A 23,877-nucleotide genomic window follows, 5' to 3' on the forward strand; every position below is an offset into this window, starting at 1 on the left:
AAACATTTGAAAAATTAAATTTTTAATTTTTTGGAAAAATATTGAAAAATTAAATCTCAAATATTACATTTTCTTGCAAAGAGTAAACAACACTTGATTTGGGAAGGGCTACAGCCCACCCCCTGGGAACGCCCTTGACCTGTGTCTGTAGAAATAAGTTCCATAATCCCAATGAATAATCTGTAGCCAGCAAATTGATTTTCAAGTTATGTATTACTGTCATTATGAGAGACATGGAGCAATGATTAAGCAAACGTAAAAAAATTCAACTCTGGATTATTTTTAATTCGATTTTTGAATTATATTAATATTATTTTACTCTCTCATTATATGTGACCTATTTTTTAAAAAAAAAGTCTGAGACAATCTGTATTAAATTAAAACATTTAAAATTTATTACGTTATACACTTTCGCTTCCTTGACGTCAATCGAAGTTTCTCATTTCGATGTGAGATTGATAAAATTTGAGTCTGATTAAATAACGCTCAACTATTTGAGATCAATTATTGAGCAAAATATCTTAATAAGATTTTCCTGTAAGGAATCACTTTCAAAGTATTGGACCAAGTCTTATAAGTAGTTAGTCGTGGGCACTCACTACCCAGTGGTAGTTAGAGTGCAAATATTAAAGGAACATACCCTATCAAGTTCTTCATTACATAAGTCATATCAGAAAAAGAAGACGATATATATAAAAAAAAAAAGAACATGGGATCATTTTGTTAAAAAATTTGGAAAAATTGGCTCTGTGCAAAAATTATTTTTTTTCGCAAAAAAAAAAAAATTGTGTTCTAAAAAACATAAATTATATATTTTGGTTTAAAATTAATTTCCCTTTGGTATGACCTAATTATCCATGTTACAAACTCTTATAAAAAAGCAAATCTTTGTACTTAAAAATGTAATATTGAAAAAAATTAATGTACTAAATAAAAAAAACACCAAAACAACTTTAAAAAAAAAAGATAACACAATGCCTTTATTTGTGATATCGATGAAAAATATCATCAGGAATATATTTGGAAATAACTTATATAATAAATCTTTTATAATTTAGCAACAAAAATTGTGTTGCATATCGTTGTTTATTTGTCCCGAATATTTGCAGTAAAGTGAAAAACTAATCAAACTAGTGTTAAATGGGGAGATGAACTTTTGCCCATCCCTGATGCCTTTCAAAGTGAACATAATCCCCATCCCCATTTTTGAGGAATATCTAAGATTTTGATGTTTGGATGTGATTATGTGGTTCAGGTGCTACAAACCTGGGACAAAGGTATAACGTATTATTTGATATAGGAGTATTTATTATATTTGCAAAATTACATATTGAAACAAAGTCATTGATGTCATTCGTCTATAAATGTATTTACATATCAATATTTTTGCAAATGTGTAATTAACAATTGCAAAAACTAAGTTGTGTATGCTTTCCAAACATTGCTGGATCCATCAAATTAACCATAAAAGCCAGTTTTTCAGCATGAACGCATACATATTGAAAGTACACGCTTTAGCCAAGATATCAATATGAAAGTTATATTTTCAAGTTTGATTACAGTTACACTTCTTTTCTTCTCCCAGTGTGAAGCCCAACATGGAATGTAAGTTAGATTCCTTTATCCTCCAACTTTTATTAGACTCTCAAATTAACAAACCGAATATCCCATGTTTTTCTATTTAATATCTAAAAAAATTAGACGAGTTAAAAAAATTGAAAAACTTCCCTTACTTTTTGGAAATTGGAAGGAAGATACAAATAATCAAGAAGGATTTGAAAAGTTGACGAATGAACTCAAATATTTATATCCAGTGGGCTCCAATCCTAGTGAAATGAAGATTGTTTACTTAGAAAAAATTGGAGCATATGCAATCTTTGGACATGGTAATATTATTTTTCTTTTACAAACGTGCATATTTAATCCTTTAAACTCCCTTCACATTCAGCCAACGGAATTATGGGTAAGTCTTGCTAAAAAATATTCAGATATGACCAAATGTTATATTAATTAAATATTTTAGAACAATCGGGCAAATATTTTATATGGCCAATTCGCAGATATTTCACAAATCCAATGCCAAAAAAGAGTACCCGTTTAGGTGATATGAAACTGAAGGGAGAAGTTGATGGTGATAAGCTCCATATTCATGTCAGTGATCCAAATTCCAGAGAAGAAGTATTGACCATCACACTATGGGCACAAGAAGTTAGACGTGCCAAGGGATTAACTCTTACGTACAAAAATCCTAAAACCGGAACAACAGCCCAAACTTATTACACAGATATCTAAAATCGGTCTTAAAAATAAATATATATTTATTAGTTGAATTTTCACATTAATTATATTCATACTATAGAATGGGTATATTTTGAGCAAAATAATAAATTACTTCATTATATAAGAGTGTAAATGTTTTATTGCTTACATGAGGAAAAGTAATGAAGCTGCGTTTTCATTATTACTTAAGATATATAATTTTTTTTTAAATGGTTTCACATAAAAAAAGTCCAATACTCAGAGCAGGGTTGACTTAAAGGACTCTAGGGAAAGAGCAGCCAAGTGAAAAATAAAAATTCAATCTAAAAACAATGAAGACTTGTTCCTAACACCGAACTATATTATATATTATTATTATCTTTTCACTAGGGGGGAGACGGCCTTTTGAAAGTGGCTGCGTGCCTTGAGGAACATATATCAGCTTCTAATTTTAAGCCAATCAGAATTAAGAACTACTAAACCCTACTTTCCTTACCTTGAGTGTCCACTCTTTGCCTAAAGTCCTTTAGTTTGACAAATAGACAACTAAAATCTAACACAAACTATCTATATTTTTCTGCTATTGTTTGAATATATTTAATATCATTGGTGCTTTTACAAATTAAAAATGAATACATATGTCGCTACTGTTGCCGGCTCCGGTAACATTACATCACCTAAATAGATAATTTGAGTGAAATCAATAATTTGATATTGCGGACGCCCTTGTAATACATTGATTCTTATGGAAAATAGGAGGGATGAACAAAGGCAAGGTTTGCCTACAGCAAACATCAATGCACATTCTTTATTGATTTCTTATAATATCTAAAAAACTTTTTTTTTAACGTGTGAATTCCTTTGAGTGATTATAATGATTGAGATCTTTGTTTACTCTATTTGTATTCTCAAGCAACACTATATTTGTAATCCTTGACCTTGGTGCGTTTTTTACTCATGTAAATTAGGGTGGCACTTATTGCCTACTTTAAAAAAATCAATGCTCTTATTTTCGGTCTCTCACCCTCTGAATCCGTTTAAGTCAAAATATATTCCATTGACAAAAATTGGATTACTTGAGAGACATTCAGAGGTTGGTGCCGTTGGTTCTTAAACTTTTGACTAAGATGGTTAATTTATCAACATATACTAACGTTTTTATCTTAGAATACAAATGAAATGTAAAATAAATGAGCACTGGGTAGAGGGCAAAAAGGGCTGTGCGCAAAGATTTATTTATATATATTTTCCCTTGGTTTTTTAAGGAATTTTTTTGCAAAACTGAATCTAAAAATTGAAATTATTTAAAGAAAATTTCAAAAATCTATAGTTATTATAAAAATTAAGTAGAGTTGACTTTTTGTAGGGAGAAAAAGATCGAAAGAAGAATGCAGGAGTGAAGCATATGTTACTATAGAATTAAGAACCTTGTTATTATCAGCTACATATTATATGATTTAAGTGTAAAATAAAGTTATCTGCTATAAAGATGACGACTTTCTACACTTAAAATAGAATGAGAACATGTTAAAATTGATATTGTAATTATATTTAAATAATTTTGCATTTTAAAACAATATACAATACAGATAGGTGATAGTTCTGACTTCAGAGGGAGAGGTTAACATACAAACTTACAGAGTTAACATACATGTTTGATGTTTTATTATTATTATTTTAAACATCTTTTCTTCTCTTTCCTAAGAGCATCTGTAGGTATAAGTTGACAATGTAGTTCTACAATTAATCATTTTTATCAAAGAAATATATTGAAAACAATTAACATAACCAATATGCTTTTCCTTTTTTAGGAGTGACCGGGATTCGAACTCACACAGACTGACTTAAGCATATTTTATAAAAATTCAAATATCACGGTATTTATTCTCGATTTCTCAGAGTTTTCAGTCATAAAATGAAAATAAAATATCTTACAAGAAGGGGAATAATATTAAATGTTGAAAACAAAGTTTCAACATGATTTGTCAAATATGTATGCAACAAATTTGTAAATTAAAAGAAAATACCAATTACCAGGAGCGTGGCCTAATCCAAAAATCTCAAAATCATAATTTTTTCCAAAAATATACAGCTTTTCACAAAAGATTAAATTATTTGAAAAGAAATTTCAAATATTTAATTTGTAGAAAAAAATTCCACAGCTATTAGCAAAGAAATTGAATATTTTGGAAAAAAATTAAAAAATTAAATATTTTGGAAAAAGATTTAAAAAATGAAATATTTTGGAAAAATTATTCAAAATCCATATTTATTATCAAAAGAAATGAAATACAAAAAAAATAAATTAGAAATCTACAACTCTTCATAAAATGTTTCAATTTCCGGAAAAAATTTGAAATATAAAAGAATTCAAATATTAATTTTTAGGAGAATAAAATCAAAAATCAATAGTTATTTACATAAAGTTAAAGTTAACATACAAAATTTTTGAAAATCTAAATTTTTGGCCAAAAACATTTGAAAAATTAAATTTTTAATTTTTTGGAAAAATATTGAAAAATTAAATCTCAAATATTACATTTTCTTGATTTGGGAAGGGCTACAGCCCACCCCCTGGGAACGCCCTTGACCTGTGTCTGTAGAAATAAGTTCCATAATCCCAATGAATAATCTGTAGCCAGCAAATTGATTTTCAAGTTATGTATTACTGTCATTATGAGAGACATGGAGCAATGATTAAGCAAACGTAAAAAAATTCAACTCTGGATTATTTTTAATTCGATTTTTGAATTATATTAATATTATTTTACTCTCTCATTATATGTGACCTATTTTTTAAAAAAAAGTCTGAGACAATCTGTATTAAATTAAAACATTTAAAATTTATTACGTTATACACTTTCGCTTCCTTGACGTCAATCGAAGTTTCTCATTTCGATGTGAGATTGATAAAATTTGAGTCTGATTAAATAACGCTCAACTATTTGAGATCAATTATTGAGCAAAATATCTTAATAAGATTTTCCTGTAAGGAATCACTTTCAAAGTATTGGACCAAGTCTTATAAGTAGTTAGTCGTGGGCACTCACTACCCAGTGGTAGTTAGAGTGCAAATATTAAAGGAACATACCCTATCAAGTTCTTCATTACATAAGTCATATCAGAAAAAAAGAAGACGATATATATAAAAAAAAAAAGAACATGGGATCATTTTGTTAAAAAATTTGGAAAAATTGGCTCTGTGCAAAAATTATTTTATTTCGCAAAAAAAAAAATTGTGTTCTAAAAAACATAAATTATATATTTTGGTTTAAAATTAATTTCCCTTTGGTATGACCTAATTATCCATGTTACAAACTCTTATAAAAAAGCAAATCTTTGTACTTAAAAATGTAATATTGAAAAAAATTAATGTACTAAATAAAAAAAAACACCAAAACAACTTTAAAAAAAAAAAAAAGATAACACAATGCCTTTATTTGTGATATCGATGAAAAATATCATCAGGAATATATTTGGAAATAACTTATATAATAAATCTTTTATAATTTAGCAACAAAAAATTGTGTTGCATATCGTTGTTTATTTGTCCCGAATATTTGCAGTAAAGTGAAAAACTAATCAAACTAGTGTTAAATGGGGAGATGAACTTTTGCCCATCCCTGATGCCTTTCAAAGTGAACATAATCCCCATCCCCATTTTTGAGGAATATCTAAGATTTTGATGTTTGGATGTGATTATGTGGTTCAGGTGCTACAAACCTGGGACAAAGGTATAACGTATTATTTGATATAGGAGTATTTATTATATTTGCAAAATTACATATTGAAACAAAGTCATTGATGTCATTCGTCTATAAATGTATTTACATATCAATATTTTTGCAAATGTGTAATTAACAATTGCAAAAACTAAGTTGTGTATGCTTTCCAAACATTGCTGGATCCATCAAATTAACCATAAAAGCACAGTTTTTCAGCATGAACGCATACATATTGAAAGTACACGCTTTAGCCAAGATATCAATATGAAAGTTATATTTTCAAGTTTGATTACAGTTACACTTCTTTTCTTCTCCCAGTGTGAAGCCCAACATGGAATGTAAGTTAGATTCCTTTATCCTCCAACTTTTATTAGACTCTCAAATTAACAAACCGAATATCCCATGTTTTTCTATTTAATATCTAAAAAAATTAGACGAGTTAAAAAAATTGAAAAACTTCCCTTACTTTTTGGAAATTGGAAGGAAGATACAAATAATCAAGAAGGATTTGAAAAGTTGACGAATGAACTCAAATATTTATATCCAGTGGGCTCCAATCCTAGTGAAATGAAGATTGTTTACTTAGAAAAAATTGGAGCATATGCAATCTTTGGACATGGTAATATTATTTTTCTTTTACAAACGTGCATATTTAATCCTTTAAACTCCCTTCACATTCAGCCAACGGAATTATGGGTAAGTCTTGCTAAAAAATATTCAGATATGACCAAATGTTATATTAATTAAATATTTTAGAACAATCGGGCAAATATTTTATATGGCCAATTCGCAGATATTTCACAAATCCAATGCCAAAAAAAGAGTACCCGTTTAGGTGATATGAAACTGAAGGGAGAAGTTGATGGTGATAAGCTCCATATTCATGTCAGTGATCCAAATTCCAGAGAAGAAGTATTGACCATCACACTATGGGCACAAGAAGTTAGACGTGCCAAGGGATTAACTCTTACGTACAAAAATCCTAAAACCGGAACAACAGCCCAAACTTATTACACAGATATCTAAAATCGGTCTTAAAAATAAATATATATTTATTAGTTGAATTTTCACATTAATTATATTCATACTATAGAATGGGTATATTTTGAGCAAAATAATAAATTACTTCATTATATAAGAGTGTAAATGTTTTATTGCTTACATGAGGAAAAGTAATGAAGCTGCGTTTTCATTATTACTTAAGATATATAATTTTTTTTTTTAAATGGTTTCACATAAAAAGTCCAATACTCAGAGCAGGGTTGACTTAAAGGACTCTAGGGAAAGAGCAGCCAAGTGAAAAATAAAAATTCAATCTAAAAACAATGAAGACTTGTTCCTAACACCGAACTATATTATATATTATTATTATCTTTTCACTAGGGGGGAGACGGCCTTTTGAAAGTGGCTGCGTGCCTTGAGGAACATATATCAGCTTCTAATTTTAAGCCAATCAGAATTAAGAACTACTAAACCCTACTTTCCTTACCTTGAGTGTCCACTCTTTGCCTAAAGTCCTTTAGTTTGACAAATAGACAACTAAAATCTAACACAAACTATCTATATTTTTCTGCTATTGTTTGAATATATTTAATATCATTGGTGCTTTTACAAATTAAAAATGAATACATATGTCGCTACTGTTGCCGGCTCCGGTAACATTACATCACCTAAATAGATAATTTGAGTGAAATCAATAATTTGATATTGCGGACGCCCTTGTAATACATTGATTCTTATGGAAAATAGGAGGGATGAACAAAGGCAAGGTTTGCCTACAGCAAACATCAATGCACATTCTTTATTGATTTCTTATAATATCTAAAAAACTTTTTTTTAACGTGTGAATTCCTTTGAGTGATTATAATGATTGAGATCTTTGTTTACTCTATTTGTATTCTCAAGCAACACTATATTTGTAATCCTTGACCTTGGTGCGTTTTTTACTCATGTAAATTAGGGTGGCACTTATTGCCTACTTTAAAAAATCAATGCTCTTATTTTCGGTCTCTCACCCTCTGAATCCGTTTAAGTCAAAATATATTCCATTGACAAAAATTGGATTACTTGAGAGACATTCAGAGGTTGGTGCCGTTGGTTCTTAAACTTTTGACTAAGATGGTTAATTTATCAACATATACTAACGTTTTTATCTTAGAATACAAATGAAATGTAAAATAAATGAGCACTGGGTAGAGGGCAAAAAGGGCTGTGCGCAAAGATTTATTTATATATATTTTCCCTTGGTTTTTTAAGGAATTTTTTTGCAAAACTGAATCTAAAAATTGAAATTATTTAAAGAAAATTTCAAAAATCTATAGTTATTATAAAAATTAAGTAGAGTTGACTTTTTTGTAGGGAGAAAAAGATCGAAAGAAGAATGCAGGAATGAAGCATATGTTACTATAGAATTAAGAACCTTGTTATTATCAGCTACATATTATATGATTTAAGTGTAAAATAAAGTTATCTGCTATAAAGATGACGACTTTCTACACTTAAAATAGAATGAGAACATGTTAAAATTGATATTGTAATTATATTTAAATAATTTTGCATTTTAAAACAATATACAATACAGATAGGTGATAGTTCTGACTTCAGAGGGAGAGTTAACATACAAACTTACGCAGTTAACATACATGTTTGATGTTTTATTATTATTATTTTAAACATCTTTTCTTCTCTTTCCTAAGAGCATCTGTAGGTATAAGTTGACAATGTAGTTCTACAATTAATCATTTTTATCAAAGAAATATATTGAAAACAATTAACATAACCAATATGCTTTTCCTTTTTTAGGAGTGACCGGGATTCGAACTCACACAGACTGACTTAAGCATATTTTATAAAAATTCAAATATCACGGTATTTATTCTCGATTTCTCAGAGTTTTCAGTCATAAAATGAAAATAAAATATCTTACAAGAAGGGGAATAATATTAAATGTTGAAAACAAAGTTTCAACATGATTTGTCAAATATGTATGCAACAAATTTGTAAATTAAAAGAAAATACCAATTACCAGGAGCGTGGCCTAATCCAAAAATCTCAAAATCATAATTTTTTCCAAAATATACAGCTTTTCACAAAAGATTAAATTATTTGAAAAGAAATTTCAAATATTTAATTTGTAGAAAAAAATTCCACAGCTATTAGCAAAGAAATTGAATATTTTGGAAAAAAAATTAAAAAATTAAATATTTTGGAAAAAAATTTAAAAAATGAAATATTTTGGAAAAATTATTCAAAATCCATATTTATTATCACAAGAAATGAAATACAAAAAAATAAATTAGAAATCTACAACTCTTCATAAAATATTTCAATTTTCGGAAAAAAATTTGAAATATAAAATTTTATAAAAAAAAAATTCAAATATTAATTTTTTAGGAGAATAAAATCAAAAATCAATAGTTATTTACATAAAGTTAAAGTTAACATACAAAATATTTGAAAAACTAAATTTTTGGCCAAAAACATTTGAAAAATTAAATTTTTCATTTTTTGGAAAAATATTGAAAAATTAAATCTCAAATATTACATTTTCTTGCAAAGAGTAAACAACACTTGATTTGGGAAGGGCTACAGCCCACCCCCTGGGAACGCCCTTGACCTGTGTCTGTAGAAATAAGTTCCATAATCCAAATGAATAATCTGTAGCCAGCAAATTGATTTTCTAGTTATGTATTACTGTCATTATGAGAGACATGGAGCAATGATTAAGCAAACGTAAAAAAATTCAACTCTGGATTATTTTTAATTCGATTTTTGAATTATATTAATATTATTTTACTCTCTCATTATATGTGACTTATTTTTTGAAAAAAAAAGTCTGAGACAATCTGTATTAAATTAAAACATTTAAAATTTATTACGTTATACACTTTCGCTTCCTTGACGTCAATCGAAGTTTCTCATTTCGATGTGAGATTGATAAAATTTGAGTCTAATTAAACAACGCTCAACTATTTGAGATCAATTATTGAGCAAAATATCTTAATAAGATTTTCCTGTAAGGAATCACTTTCAAAGTATTGGACCAAGTCTTATAAGTAGTTAGTCGTGGGCACTCACTACCCAGTGGTAGTTAGAGTGCAAATATTAAAGGAACATACCCTATCAAGCTCTTCATTACATAAGTTATCTGAGAAAAAGAAGACGATATATATATAAAAAAAAAAGGACATGGGATCATTTTGTTATAAAAATTTGGAAAAATTAGCCCTGTGCAAAAATTATTTTATTTCCCAAAAAAAAAATTGTGTTCTAAAAAACATAATTATAAATTTTGGTTTAAAATTAATTTCCCTTTGGTATGACCTAATTATCCATGTTACAAACTCTTATAAAAAAGCAAATCATTGTACTTAAAAATGTAATATTGAAAAAAATTAATGTACTAAATAAAAAAAACACCAAAACAACTTTAAAAAAAAAAAGATAACACAATGCCTTTATTTGTGATATCGATGAAAAATATCATCAGGAATATATTTGGAAATAACTTATATAATAAATCTTTTATAATTTAGCAACAAAAAATGGCGTTTGATATCGTTGTATATTTGTCCCGAATATTTGCAGTAAAGTGAAAAACTAATCAAACTAGTGTTAAATGGGGAGATGAACTTTTGTCCATCCCTGATGCCTTTCAATGTGAACATAATCTCCATCCCCATTTTTGAGGAATATCTAAGATTTTGATGTTTGGATGTGCTTATGTGGTTCAGGTGCTGCAAACCTGGGACAAAGGTATAACGTATTATTTGATATAGGAGTATTTATTATATTTGCAAAATTACATATTGAAACAAAGTCATTGATGTCATTGGTCTATAAATGTATTTACATATCAATATTTTTGCAAATGTGTCATTAACAATTGCAAAAACTAAGTTGTGTATGCTTTCCAAACATTGCTGGATCCATAAAATTAACTATAAAAGCACAGTTTTTCAGCATGAACGCATACATATTGAAAGTACACGCTTTAGCCAAGATATCAATATGAAATTAATATTTTCAAGTTTGATTACAGTTACACTTCTTTTCTTCTCCCAGTGTGAAGCCCAACATGGAATGTAAGTTAGATTCCTTCATCCTCCAACTTTTATTAGACTCTCAAATTAACAAACTGAATATCCCATGTTTTTCTATTTAATATCTAAAAAAATTAGACGAGTTAAAAAAATGGAAAAACTTCCCTTACTTTTTGGAAATTGGAAGGAAGATACAAAAAATCAAGAAGGATTTGAAAAGTTGACGAATGAACTCAAATATTTATATCCAGTTGGCTCCAATCCTAGTGAAATGAAGATTGTTTACTTAGAAAGAATTGGAGCATATGCAATCTTTGGACAAGGTAATATTATTTTTCTTTTACAAACATGCATATTTAATCCTTTAAACTCCCTTCACATTCAGCCAACGGAATTATGGGTAAGTCTTGCTAAAAAATATTCAGATATGACCAAATGTTATAGTAATTAAATATTTTAGAACAATCGGGCAAATATTTTAGATGGCCAATTCGTAGATATTTCACAAATCCAATGCCAAGAAAGAGTACCCGTTTAGGTGATATGAATCTGAAGGGAGAAGTTGATGGTGATAAGCTCCATATTCATGTCAGTGATCCAAATTCCAGAAAAGAAGTATTGACCATCACACTATGGGCACAAGAAGTTAGACGTGCCAAGGGATTAACTCTTACGTACAAAAATCCTCAAACCGGAACAACAGCCCAAACTTATTACATAGATATCTAAAATCGGTCTTAAAAATAAATATATATTTATTAGTTGAATTTTCACATTAATTATATTCATACTATAGAATGGGTATATTTTGAGCAAAATAATAAATTACTTCATTATAAAAAAGTGTAAATGTTTTATTGCTTACATGAGGAAAAGTAATGAAGCTGCGATTTCATTATTACTTAAGATATATAATTTTTTTTTAAATGGTTTCACATAAAAAAGTCCAATACTCAGAGCAGGGTTGACTTAAAGGACTCTAGGAAAGAGCAGCCAAGTGAAAAATAAAAATTCAATCTAAAAACAATGAAGACTTGTTCCTAACACCGAACTATATTATATATTATTATTATCTTTTCACTAGGGGGGAGACGGCCTTTTGAAAGTGGCTGCGTGCCTTGAGGAACATATAGCAGCTTCTAATTTTAAGCCAATCAGAATTAAGAACTACTAAACCCTACTTTCCTTACCTTGAGTGTCCACTCTTTGCCTAGAATCCTTTAGTTTGACAAATAGACAACTAAAATCTAACACAAGCTATCTATATTTTTCTGCTATTGTTTGAATATATTTAATATCATTGGTGCTTTTACAAATTAAAAATGAATACATATGTCGCTACTGTTGCCGGCTCCGGTAACATTACATCACCTAAATAGATAATTTGAGTGAAATCAATAATTTGATACTAAATCAAAAAAGAATTAATATTTCAAATCATATAAACAACAGAAAAAATAGTGAAACACTGATTCTATTATAACAACAATATTTATAGTTATTGAATTGTTTTCTCACAATAATTTGGAATATAGTATTATAGAGAGTGCAACAGGAAATTTTCCCACATTCAAGAAGCAAAACCAAAACCTTAATAACTTTTTATTAGAAAAGCTTATAAAAAAAAACTTTTAGCAATCAATAATGGCAAGAACTATTCAACAAGGTCGCAACCAGCCTCTATTAAAGCCTCTAAAAAATTATAAGCCCCAGAATTGGAGGGAATGATCTTATTTAAAAAAATAAATCTTATAAATTTTTTTCCTTCTGATGTTGATGGAGAAAAACTAAGGCCATATTTCGATTTACGAATTAAATTCTACAATAATCTACATACTCTACCTGATCAAAAACTTCATTCAGACCATATCTACCGGGTTGTGCGAAATGGATGATCAGCAGACTTTGGACTTGACGAGATACAGTAGTCCAAAGGATTCAGTTCGAGGCTCTGTTGAGGCCAGAAGTTCAAAAGCCAAAACTACATGTTCTCTTCCGTCCAGACTTACTCAACATTGGCTGTGTAGGTGGGTCCCCCATCCTGCTGGAAGACGTAGAACGCCTTGTTCGACTTCTTGGTGATCTTGAGGACCTACCGGAGTACCTTGATCTTCAAGATCTCCAAGTAGTCGGGTAAGGAGTCCTACGTCTTCCAGCAGGATGGGGCACCCACCCAACCGTCTTGGACACGTAGTGGAGGTCTTCAGAAGTGTCTTCAATGCAAACAACCCGATTGTCCCGCTTGTTGAAGACAGGGTCGACTATGAATGTTTTTTCACCCGAGAAGAAGATCACACGGTTGATATGATGCTTCTGGTTGTTTAGGAGGCATTTGGTGTAAATATCTTGTTAATGTTAATGACTATATCTTCCTCTAGCATTGGAATAAAAACTTTCTTTCCTCGTACGTAATTAGGAACACGCGCATAAGTATATATTATATTATTTAAATAAATGCATATTTAAGTACCTAATTATGTAGCAAGGGTGAATTACATATATTATGATCATTGTCGATACCTAAAAGCTTCCAGGATGTGAAGAAGAAGACATTTAAAAAAATATATACTATTCAGATTTTGCAGCGGCGTTCACAGGGGGTGTAGCCTTCCCCCTAATTAAGGAATTTTTCCTTTTATTAGAAAATTTCATATTTGAATTTCTTTACAAAAATGGAGATTTTCTAAATTTTATCGAAAAATATGTATATATTTCAAATTGTTTTCCAAAAAAATTTATATTGCAAATTTTTTGTGAAGAGTTTTTTAATTTTTGTGTTTTTCGGGTACACATTTAATAGTTAATAGTAATTTAAATTTTAAACTTTTTTTCAAAATAATTCGGAAAACCAAGCCCTTCTTAAAATAGAATCCTGGTACGTCCCTGTTTTAGTAGCCGAAAAGTAAATCAAAGGATCTGTTCGTATTTTTTTAATGATTTGATGTACATGATGACAAATATAATCTAATTAATATTTTTGGAGCTTTTATTAACATAGAACGAGATTAGTCAGTCGAGATATTGGGCATATTTTTAGGTAGCCCTTTAGTGAAGAACTATTTAACCTTAGTAGCCCCAAGGTTAATAGAAATACAAGGTTATACCCTCATGTCATCGGGCTTGCCATAATTTCCATTTGATATACCGTACCGACCGTTAGGCAATACAGACAGATTTGGACGTTATAGAGAATAACAACAGTATATTAAGAGCATATTATACTAAAAATTATATGATTAATACTAATAGTATATTCTTTTTGACATATGCGTAGTGCAAGTCTTCAGGAAAAGTCTGCCGGAAACGTGTTATTATATAACTTTGTATTTCTATTAACCTAGAGTAGCTAAAGCGAAAAAGTACGTATACCCAGGAAGTCGGCTCTATTATTTTTCTACTTCGGCCAAAAATGTGACCCGTCAATCAGATAAATGAATAAAACTGTAATTCAGAAGGATGATTTTCTCTAAAATGAGTCTGAATTACAGTCTCATTTGTCCACTAATTAAGTAACAGTCCACGTTTTGCTACCCCACCTTGTAAAATCCTCAGTCTTAATAAATTTGGTTATTAAAATACAAAAATAAAACGTTAAAAGAGGTTTTAATTATAACTTGCACAAAATCCAAACATATTTATGTTTAAAACCGTAGCACAGTGAACAGCGCCCTCAGTAGATGTTATTCTCTTAAACTAAATGTATCTGGGTACGTAGGATAGATATTTAAATGTATATACGCGAAGGACCTTTTTTCTTAAGAAAATAATTTTTCAATATAAAATTTAACCCCGACTCTTCCACAAAAGTTTTTCATCCTGACCAAAAAAATCCTCTAACAATCAAAAATTCCTTAATAAGGGGGGACGGCTACAGCCCTTCCTGCCCACCCAATGTGGACGCCTCTGCTTTAATGTATATAGCATGCGATGATTTCATGGATCACAAAAAGTCTTTGTCGAAGAATACATAAATACTAATATTATCGAAATTAACCAAAAATGTATTTATATCTGATAATTTCAGATCAAAATATATTGTTTGTAAAAGTACTCTAAATCAAATTCATATCAAAATAGATATTTAAGTAACATACAGGGGCGTCCGCAGGGGTTTCAAAAAAATTCAGAAAGATTTAACTTTTGGAAAAAATAAGGATTTTTGAATTTATTTTCTAAAAAATGTAATATTTAAAACTTAATTTCCTTCCCCCCCAAAAAAAAAAAAAATATCTCTATATAATTCTGCGGACGCCCTTGTAATACATTGATTCTTATGGAAAATAAGAGGGATGAACAAAGGCAAAGTTTGCCTACAGCAAACATCAATGCACATTCTTTATTGATTTCTTATAATATCTAAAAAACTTTTTTTTAACGTGTGAATTCCTTTGAGTGATTATAATGATTGAGATCTTTGTTTACTCTATTTGTATTCTCAAGCAACACTATATTTGTAATCCTTGACCTTGGTGCGTTTTTTACTCATGTAAATTAGGGTGGCACTTATTGCCTACTTTAAAAAATCAATGCTCTTATTTTCGGTCTCTCACCCTCTGAATCCGTTTAAGTCAAAATATATTCCATTGACAAAAATTGGATTACTTGAGAGACATTCAGAGGTTGGTGCCGTTGGTTCTTAAACTTTTGACTAAGATGGTTAATTTATCAACATATACTAACGTTTTTATCTTAGAATACAAATGAAATGTAAAATAAATGAGCACTGGGTAGAGGGCAAAAAGGGCTGTGCGCAAAGATTTATTTATATATATTTTCCCTTGGTTTTTTTGGAATTTTTTTGCAAAACTGAATCTAAAAATTGAAATTATTTAAAGAAAATTTCAAAAATCTATAGTTATTATAAAAATTAAGTAGAGTTGACTTTTTGTAGGGAGAAAAAGATCGAAAGAAGAATGCAGGAATGAAGCATATGTTACTATAGAATTAAGAACCTTGTTATTATCAGCTACATATTATGATTTAAGTGTAAAATAAAGTTATCTGCTATAAAGATGACGACTTTCTACACTTAAAATAGAATGAGAACATGTTAAAATTGATATTGTAATTATATTTAAATAATTTTGCATTTTAAAACAATATACAATACAGATAGGTGATAGTTCTGACTTCAGAGGGAGAAGTTAACATACAAACTTACGCAGTTAACATACATGTTTTATGTTTCATTATTATTATTTTAAACATCTTTTCTTCTCTTTCCTAAGAGCATCTGTAGGTATAAGTTGACAATGTAGTTCTACAATTAATCATTTTTATCAAAGAAATATATTGAAAACAATTAACATAACCAATATGCTTTTCCTTTTTTAGGAGTGACCGGGATTCGAACTCACACAGACTGACTTAAGCATATTTTATAAAAATTCAAATATCACGGTATTTATTCTCGATTTCTCAGAGTTTTCAGTCATAAAATGAAAATAAAATATCTTACAAGAAGGGGAATAATATTAAATGTTGAAAACAAAGTTTCAACATGATTTGTCAAATATGTATGCAACAAATTTGTAAATTAAAAGAAAATACCAATTACCAGGAGCGTGGCCTAATCCAAAAATCTCAAAATCATAATTTTTTCCAAAAATATACAGCTTTTCACAAAAGATTAAATTATTTGAAAAGAAATTTCAAATATTTAATTTGTAGAAAAAAATTCCACAGCTATTAGCAAAGAAATTGAATATTTTGGAAAAAAAATTAAAAAATTAAATATTTTGGAAAAAAATTTAAAAAATGAAATATTTTGGAAAAATTATTCAAAATCCATATTTATTATCACAAGAAATGAAATACAAAAAAAATAAATTAGAAATCTACAACTCTTCATAAAATATTTCAATTTTCGGGAAAAAATTTGAAATATAAATTTTATAAAAAAATTCAAATATTAATTTTTTAGGAGAATAAAATCAAAAATCAATAGTTATTTACATAAAGTTAAAGTTAACATACAAAATATTTGAAAAACTAAATTTTTGGCCAAAAACATTTGAAAAATTAAATTTTTATTTTTTTGGAAAAATATTGAAAAATTAAATCTCAAATATTACATTTTCTTGCAAAGAGTAAACAACACTTGATTTGGGAAGGGCTACAGCCCACCCCCTGGGAACGCCCTTGACCTGTGTCTGTAGAAATAAGTTCCATAATCCAAATGAATAATCTGTAGCCAGCAAATTGATTTTCTAGTTATGTATTACTGTCATTATGAGAGACATGGAGCAATGATTAAGCAAACGTAAAAAAATTCAACTCTGGATTATTTTTAATTCGATTTTTCGAATTATATGAATATTATTTTACTCTCTCATTATATGTGACTTATTTTTTGAAAAAAAAAGTCTGAGACAATCTGTATTAAATTAAAACATTTAAAATTTATTACGTTATACACTTTCGCTTCCTTGACGTCAATCGAAGTTTCTCATTTCGATGTGAGATTGATAAAATTTGAGTCTAATTAAACAACGCTCAACTATTTGAGATCAATTATTGAGCAAAATATCTTAATAAGATTTTCCTGTAAGGAATCACTTTCAAAGTATTGGACCAAGTCTTATAAGTAGTTAGTCGTGGGCACTCACTACCCAGTGGTAGTTAGAGTGCAAATATTAAAGGAACATACCCTATCAAGCTCTTCATTACATAAGTTATCTGAGAAAAAGAAGACGATATATATATAAAAAAAAGGACATGGGATCATTTTGTTATAAAAATTTGGAAAAATTAGCCCTGTGCAAAAATTATTTTATTTCCCAAAAAAAAAATTGTGTTCTAAAAAACATAATTATAAATTTTGGTTTAAAATTAATTTCCCTTTGGTATGACCTAATTATCCATGTTACAAACTCTTATAAAAAAGCAAATCATTGTACTTAAAAATGTAATATTGAAAAAAATTAATGTACTAAATAAAAAAAACACCAAAACAACTTTAAAAAAAAAAAGATAACACAATGCCTTTATTTTCTTTTTTATACTTTGTGATATCGATGATATCGATGAAAAATATCATCAGGAATATATTTGGAAATAACTTATATAATAAATCTTTTATAATTTAGCAACAAAAAATGGCGTTTGATATCGTTGTATATTTGTCCCGAATATTTGCAGTAAAGTGAAAAACTAATCAAACTAGTGTTAAATGGGGAGATGAACTTTTGTCCATCCCTGATGCCTTTCAATGTGAACATAATCTCCATCCCCATTTTTGAGGAATATCTAAGATTTTGATGTTTGGATGTGCTTATGTGGTTCAGGTGCTGCAAACCTGGGACAAAGGTATAACGTATTATTTGATATAGGAGTATTTATTATATTTGCAAAATTACATATTGAAACAAAGTCATTGATGTCATTGGTCTATAAATGTATTTACATATCAATATTTTTGCAAATGTGTCATTAACAATTGCAAAAACTAAGTTGTGTATGCTTTCCAAACATTGCTGGATCCATAAAATTAACTATAAAAGCACAGTTTTTCAGCATGAACGCATACATATTGAAAGTACACGCGTTAGCCAAGATATCAATATGAAAGTTATATTTTCAAGTTTGATTACAGTTACACTTCTTTTCTTCTCCCAGTGTGAAGCCCAACATGGAATGTAAGTTAGATTCCTTCATCCTCCAACTTTTATTAGACTCTCAAATTAACAAACTGAATATCCCATGTTTTTCTATTTAATATCTAAAAAAATTAGACGAGTTAAAAAAATGGAAAAACTTCCCTTACTTTTTGGAAATTGGAAGGAAGATACAAAAAATCAAGAAGGATTTGAAAAGTTGACGAATGAACTTAAATATTTAAATCCAGTGGGCTCCAATCCTAGTGAAATGGAGATTGTTTACTTAGAAAAAATTGGAGCATATGCAATCTTTGGACAAGGTAATATTATTTTTCTTTTACAAACATGCATATTTAATCCTTTAAACTCCCTTCACATTCAGCCAACGGAATTATGGGTAAGTCTTGCTAAAAAATATTCAGATATGACCAAATGTTATAGTAATTAAATATTTTAGAACAATCGGGTAAATATTTTAGATGGCCAATTCGTAGATATTTCACAAATCCAATGCCAAAAAAGAGTACCCGTTTAGGTGATATGAATCTGAAGGGAGAAGTTGATGGTGATAAGCTCCATATTCATGTCAGTGATCCAAATTCCAGAAAAGAAGTATTGACCATCACACTATGGGCACAAGAAGTTAGACGTGCCAAGGGATTAACTCTTACGTACAAAAATCCTAAAACCGGAACAACAGCCCAAACTTATTACATAGATATCTAAAATCAGTCTTAAAAATAAATATATATTTATTAGTTGAATTTTCACATTAATTATATTCATACTATAGAATGGGTATATTTTGAGCAAAATAATAAATTACTTCATTATAAAAAAGTGTAAATGTTTTATTGCTTACATGAGGAAAAGTAATGAAGCTGCGATTTCATTATTACTTAAGATATATAATTTTTTTAAATGGTTTCACATAAAAAAGTCCAATACTCAGAGCAGGGTTGACTTAAAGGACTCTAGGGAAAGAGCAGCCAAGTGAAAAATAAAAATTCAATCTAAAAACAATGAAGACTTGTTCCTAACACCGAACTATATTATATATTATTATTATCTTTTCACTAGGGGGGAGACGGCCTTTTGAAAGTGGCTGCGTGCCTTGAGGAACATATATCAGCTTCTAATTTTAAGCCAATCAGAATTAAGAACTACTAAACCCTACTTTCCTTACCTTGAGTGTCCACTCTTTGCCTAGAATCCTTTAGTTTGACAAATAGACAACTAAAATCTAACACAAGCTATCTATATTTTTCTGTTATTGTTTGAATATATTTAATATCATTGGTGCTTTTACAAATTAAAAATGAATACATATGTCGCTACTGTTGCCGGCTCCGGTAACATTACATCACCTAAATAGATAATTTGAGTGAAATCAATAATTTGATACTAAATCAAAAAAGAATTAATATTTCAAATCATATAAACAACAGAAAAATAGTGAAACACTGATTCTATTATTACAACAATATTTATAGTTATTGAATTGTTTTCTCACAATAATTTGGAATATAGTATTATAGAGAGTGCAACAGGAAATTTTCCCACATTCAAGAAGCAAAACCAAAACCTTAATAACTTTTTATTAGAAAAGCTTATAAAAAAAACTTTTAGCAATCAATAATGGCAAGAACTATTCAACAAGGTCGCAACCAGCCTCTATTAAAGCCTCTAAAAAATTATAAGCCCCAGAATTGGAGGGAATGATCTTATTTAAGAAAAATAAATCTTATAAATTTTTTTCCTTCTGATGTTGATGGAGAAAAACTAAGGCCATATTTCGATTTACGAATTAAATTCTACAATAATCTACATACTCTACCTGATCAAAAACTTCATTCAGACCATATCTACCGGGTTGTGCGAAATGGATGATCAGCAGACTTTGGACTTGACGAGATACAGTAGTCCAAAGGATTCAGTTCGAGGCTCTGTTGAGGCCAGAAGTTCAAAAGCCAAAACTACATGTTCTCTTCCGTCCAGACTTACTCAACATTGGCTGTGTAGGTGGGTCCCCCATCCTGCTGGAAGACGTAGAACGCCTTGTTCGACTTCTTGGTGATCTTGAGGACCTACCGGAGTACCTTGATCTTCAAGATCTCCAAGTAGTCGGGTAAGGAGTCCTACGTCTTCCAGCAGGATGGGGCACCCACCCAACCGTCTTGGACACGTAGTGGAGGTCTTCAGAAGTGTCTTCAATGCAAACAACCCGATTGTCCCGCTTGTTGAAGACAGGGTCGACTATGAATGTTTTTTCACCCGAGAAGAAGATCACACGGTTGATATGATGCTTCTGGTTGTTTAGGAGGCATTTGGTGTAAATATCTTGTTAATGTTAATGACTATATCTTCCTCTAGCATTGGAATAAAAACTTTCTTTCCTCGTACGTAATTAGGAACACGCGCATAAGTATATATTATATTATTTAAATAAATGCATATTTAAGTACCTAATTATGTAGCAAGGGTGAATTACATATATTATGATCATTGTCGATACCTAAAAGCTTCCAGGATGTGAAGAAGAAGACATTTAAAAAAATATATACTATTCAGATTTTGCAGCGGCGTTCACAGGGGGTGTAGCCTTCCCCCTAATTAAGGAATTTTTCCTTTTATTAGAAAATTTCATATTTGAATTTCTTTACAAAAATGGAGATTTTCTAAATTTTATCGAAAAATATGTATATATTTCAAATTGTTTTCCAAAAAAATTTATATTGCAAATTTTTTGTGAAGAGTTTTTTAATTTTTGTGTTTTTCGGGTACACATTTAATAGTTAATAGTAATTTAAATTTTAAACTTTTTTCAAAATAATTCGGAAAACCAAGCCCTTCTTAAAATAGAATCCTGGTACGTCCCTGTTTTAGTAGCCGAAAAGTAAATCAAAGGATCTGTTCGTATTTTTTAATGATTTGATGTACATGATGACAAATATAATCTAATTAATATTTTTGGAGCTTTTATTAACATAGAACGAGATTAGTCAGTCGAGATATTGGGCATATTTTTAGGTAGCCCTTTAGTGAAGAACTATTTAACCTTAGTAGCCCCAAGGTTAATAGAAATACAAGGTTATACCCTCATGTCATCGGGCTTGCCATAATTTCCATTTGATATACCGTACCGACCGTTAGGCAATACAGACAGATTTGGACGTTATAGAGAATAACAACAGTATATTAAGAGCATATTATACTAAAAATTATATGATTAATACTAATAGTATATTCTTTTTGACATATGCGTAGTGCAAGTCTTCAGGAAAAGTCTGCCGGAAACGTGTTATTATATAACTTTGTATTTCTATTAACCTAGAGTAGCTAAAGCGAAAAAGTACGTATACCCAGGAAGTCGGCTCTATTATTTTTCTACTTCGGCCAAAAATGTGACCCGTCAATCAGATAAATGAATAAAACTGTAATTCAGAAGGATGATTTTCTCTAAAATGAGTCTGAATTACAGTCTCATTTGTCCACTAATTAAGTAACAGTCCACGTTTTGCTACCCCACCTTGTAAAATCCTCAGTCTTAATAAATTTGGTTATTAAAATACAAAAATAAAACGTTAAAAGAGGTTTTAATTATAACTTGCACAAAATCCAAACATATTTATGTTTAAAACCGTAGCACAGTGAACAGCGCCCTCAGTAGATGTTATTCTCTTAAACTAAATGTATCTGGGTACGTAGGATAGATATTTAAATGTATATACGCGAAGGACCTTTTTTCTTAAGAAAATAATTTTTCAATATAAAATTTAACCCCGACTCTTCCACAAAAGTTTTTCATCCTGACCAAAAAAATCCTCTAACAATCAAAAATTCCTTAATAAGGGGGGACGGCTACAGCCCTTCCTGCCCACCCAATGTGGACGCCTCTGCTTTAATGTATATAGCATGCGTTATAATATCTAAAAAACTTTTTTTTTAACGTGTGAATTCCTTTGAGTGATTATAATGATTGAGATCTTTGTTTACTCTATTTGTATTCTCAAGCAACACTATATTTGTAATCCTTGACCTTGGTGCGTTTTTTACTCATGTAAATTAGGGTGGCACTTATTGCCTACTTTAAAAAATCAATGCTCTTATTTTCGGTCTCTCACCCTCTGAATCCGTGTAAGTCAAAATATATTCCATTGACAAAAATTGGATTACTTGAGAGACATTCAGAGGTTGGTGCCGTTGGTTCTTAAACTTTTGACTAAGATGGTTAATTTATCAACATATACTAACGTTTTTATTTTAGAATACAAAAGAAATGAAAAATAAATGAGCACTGGGTAGAGGGCAAAAAGGGCTGTGCGCAAAGATTTATTTATATATATTTTCCCTTGGTTTTTTTGGAATTTTTTTGCAAAGCTGAATCTAAAAATTGAAATTATTTAAAGAAAATTTCAAAAATCTATAGTTATTATAAAAATTAAGTAGAGTTGACTTTTTTGTAGGGAGAAAAAGATCGAAAGAAGAATGCGGGAATGAAGCATATGTTACTATAGAATTAAGAACCTTGTTATTATCAGCTACATATTATATGATTTAAGTGTAAAATAAAGTTATCTGCTATAAAGATGACGACTTTCTACACTTAAAATAGAATGAGAACATGTTAAAATTGATATTGTAATTATATTTAAATAATTTTGCATTTTAAAACAATATACAATACAGATAGGTGATAGTTCTGACTTCAGAGGGAGAAGTTAACATACAAACTTACGCAGTTAACATACATGTTTTATGTTTCATTATTATTATTTTAAACATCTTTTCTTCTCTTTCCTAAGAGCATCTGTAGGTATAAGTTGACAATGTAGTTCTACAATTAATCATTTTTATCAAAGAAATATATTGAAAACAATTAACATAACCAATATGCTTTTCCTTTTTTAGGAGTGACCGGGATTCGAACTCACACAGACTGACTTAAGCATATTTTATAAAAATTCAAATATCACGGTATTTATTCTCGATTTCTCAGAGTTTTCAGTCATAAAATGAAAATAAAATATCTTACAAGAAGGGGAATAATATTAAATGTTGAAAACAAAGTTTCAACATGATTTGTCAAATATGTATGCAACAAATTTGTAAATTAAAAGAAAATACCAATTACCAGGAGCGTGGCCTAATCCAAAAATCTCAAAATCATAATTTTTTCCAAAAATATACAGCTTTTCACAAAAGATTAAATTATTTGAAAAGAAATTTCAAATATTTAATTTGTAGAAAAAA

General features: G+C 29.3%; 4 protein-coding genes across 4 annotated transcripts; all 4 read left to right on the plus strand.

The window, feature by feature from the left end:
• The first annotated feature begins 1,492 nt into the window (after nt 1–1,492).
• LOC121122729 (uncharacterized) lies at nt 1,493–2,404 on the plus strand. Its single transcript, XM_040717764.2, has 4 exons — nt 1,493–1,605; nt 1,702–1,886; nt 1,949–1,963; nt 2,024–2,404. The coding sequence occupies exons 1-4, from the start codon at nt 1,532–1,534 to the stop codon at nt 2,290–2,292; spliced, it is 543 nt and encodes a 180-aa protein (XP_040573698.1). The 5' UTR covers nt 1,493–1,531; the 3' UTR covers nt 2,293–2,404.
• A 3,739-nt stretch (nt 2,405–6,143) lies between these two features.
• LOC121122763 (uncharacterized) lies at nt 6,144–7,122 on the plus strand. The gene is given in 5 exon segments (XM_040717803.2): nt 6,144–6,322; nt 6,419–6,603; nt 6,666–6,680; nt 6,741–6,799; nt 6,801–7,122. Coding segments are annotated over 5 exon segments (648 nt in total). The 3' UTR covers nt 7,011–7,122.
• Nucleotides 7,123–10,864: 3,742 nt separating this feature from the next.
• Nucleotides 10,865–11,869, plus strand: LOC121123049 (uncharacterized). The gene is made up of 4 exons (XM_040718129.2): nt 10,865–11,068; nt 11,165–11,349; nt 11,412–11,426; nt 11,487–11,869. The coding sequence occupies exons 1-4, from the start codon at nt 10,890–10,892 to the stop codon at nt 11,753–11,755; spliced, it is 648 nt and encodes a 215-aa protein (XP_040574063.2). The 5' UTR covers nt 10,865–10,889; the 3' UTR covers nt 11,756–11,869.
• Nucleotides 11,870–18,459: 6,590 nt separating this feature from the next.
• Nucleotides 18,460–19,464, plus strand: LOC121123050 (uncharacterized). Its single transcript, XM_040718130.2, has 4 exons — nt 18,460–18,663; nt 18,760–18,944; nt 19,007–19,021; nt 19,082–19,464. The coding sequence occupies exons 1-4, from the start codon at nt 18,485–18,487 to the stop codon at nt 19,348–19,350; spliced, it is 648 nt and encodes a 215-aa protein (XP_040574064.2). The 5' UTR covers nt 18,460–18,484; the 3' UTR covers nt 19,351–19,464.
• The last annotated feature ends 4,413 nt before the right edge of the window (nt 19,465–23,877 follow it).

Source organism: Lepeophtheirus salmonis, chromosome 8, assembly GCF_016086655.4.
Source record: "Lepeophtheirus salmonis chromosome 8, UVic_Lsal_1.4, whole genome shotgun sequence".
NCBI classification, from domain to species: domain Eukaryota; kingdom Metazoa; phylum Arthropoda; class Copepoda; order Siphonostomatoida; family Caligidae; genus Lepeophtheirus; species Lepeophtheirus salmonis.

What these genes read in the sequence shown, in the direction of transcription:
- LOC121122729 (XM_040717764.2), top strand. Translation starts at nt 1,532, where the DNA reads ATGAAAGTTATATTTTCAAGTTTGATTACAGTTACACTTCTTTTCTTC. An exon ending in TGTGAAGCCCAACATGGAAT is followed by an intron (nt 1,606 to 1,701) that starts GTAAGTTAGATT and finishes TAAAAAAATTAG; the next exon opens with ACGAGTTAAAAAAATTGAAA.
- LOC121123049 (XM_040718129.2), top strand. Translation starts at nt 10,890, where the DNA reads ATGCTTTCCAAACATTGCTGGATCCATAAAATTAACTATAAAAGCACA. An exon ending in TGTGAAGCCCAACATGGAAT is followed by an intron (nt 11,069 to 11,164) that starts GTAAGTTAGATT and finishes TAAAAAAATTAG; the next exon opens with ACGAGTTAAAAAAATGGAAA.
- LOC121123050 (XM_040718130.2), top strand. Translation starts at nt 18,485, where the DNA reads ATGCTTTCCAAACATTGCTGGATCCATAAAATTAACTATAAAAGCACA. An exon ending in TGTGAAGCCCAACATGGAAT is followed by an intron (nt 18,664 to 18,759) that starts GTAAGTTAGATT and finishes TAAAAAAATTAG; the next exon opens with ACGAGTTAAAAAAATGGAAA.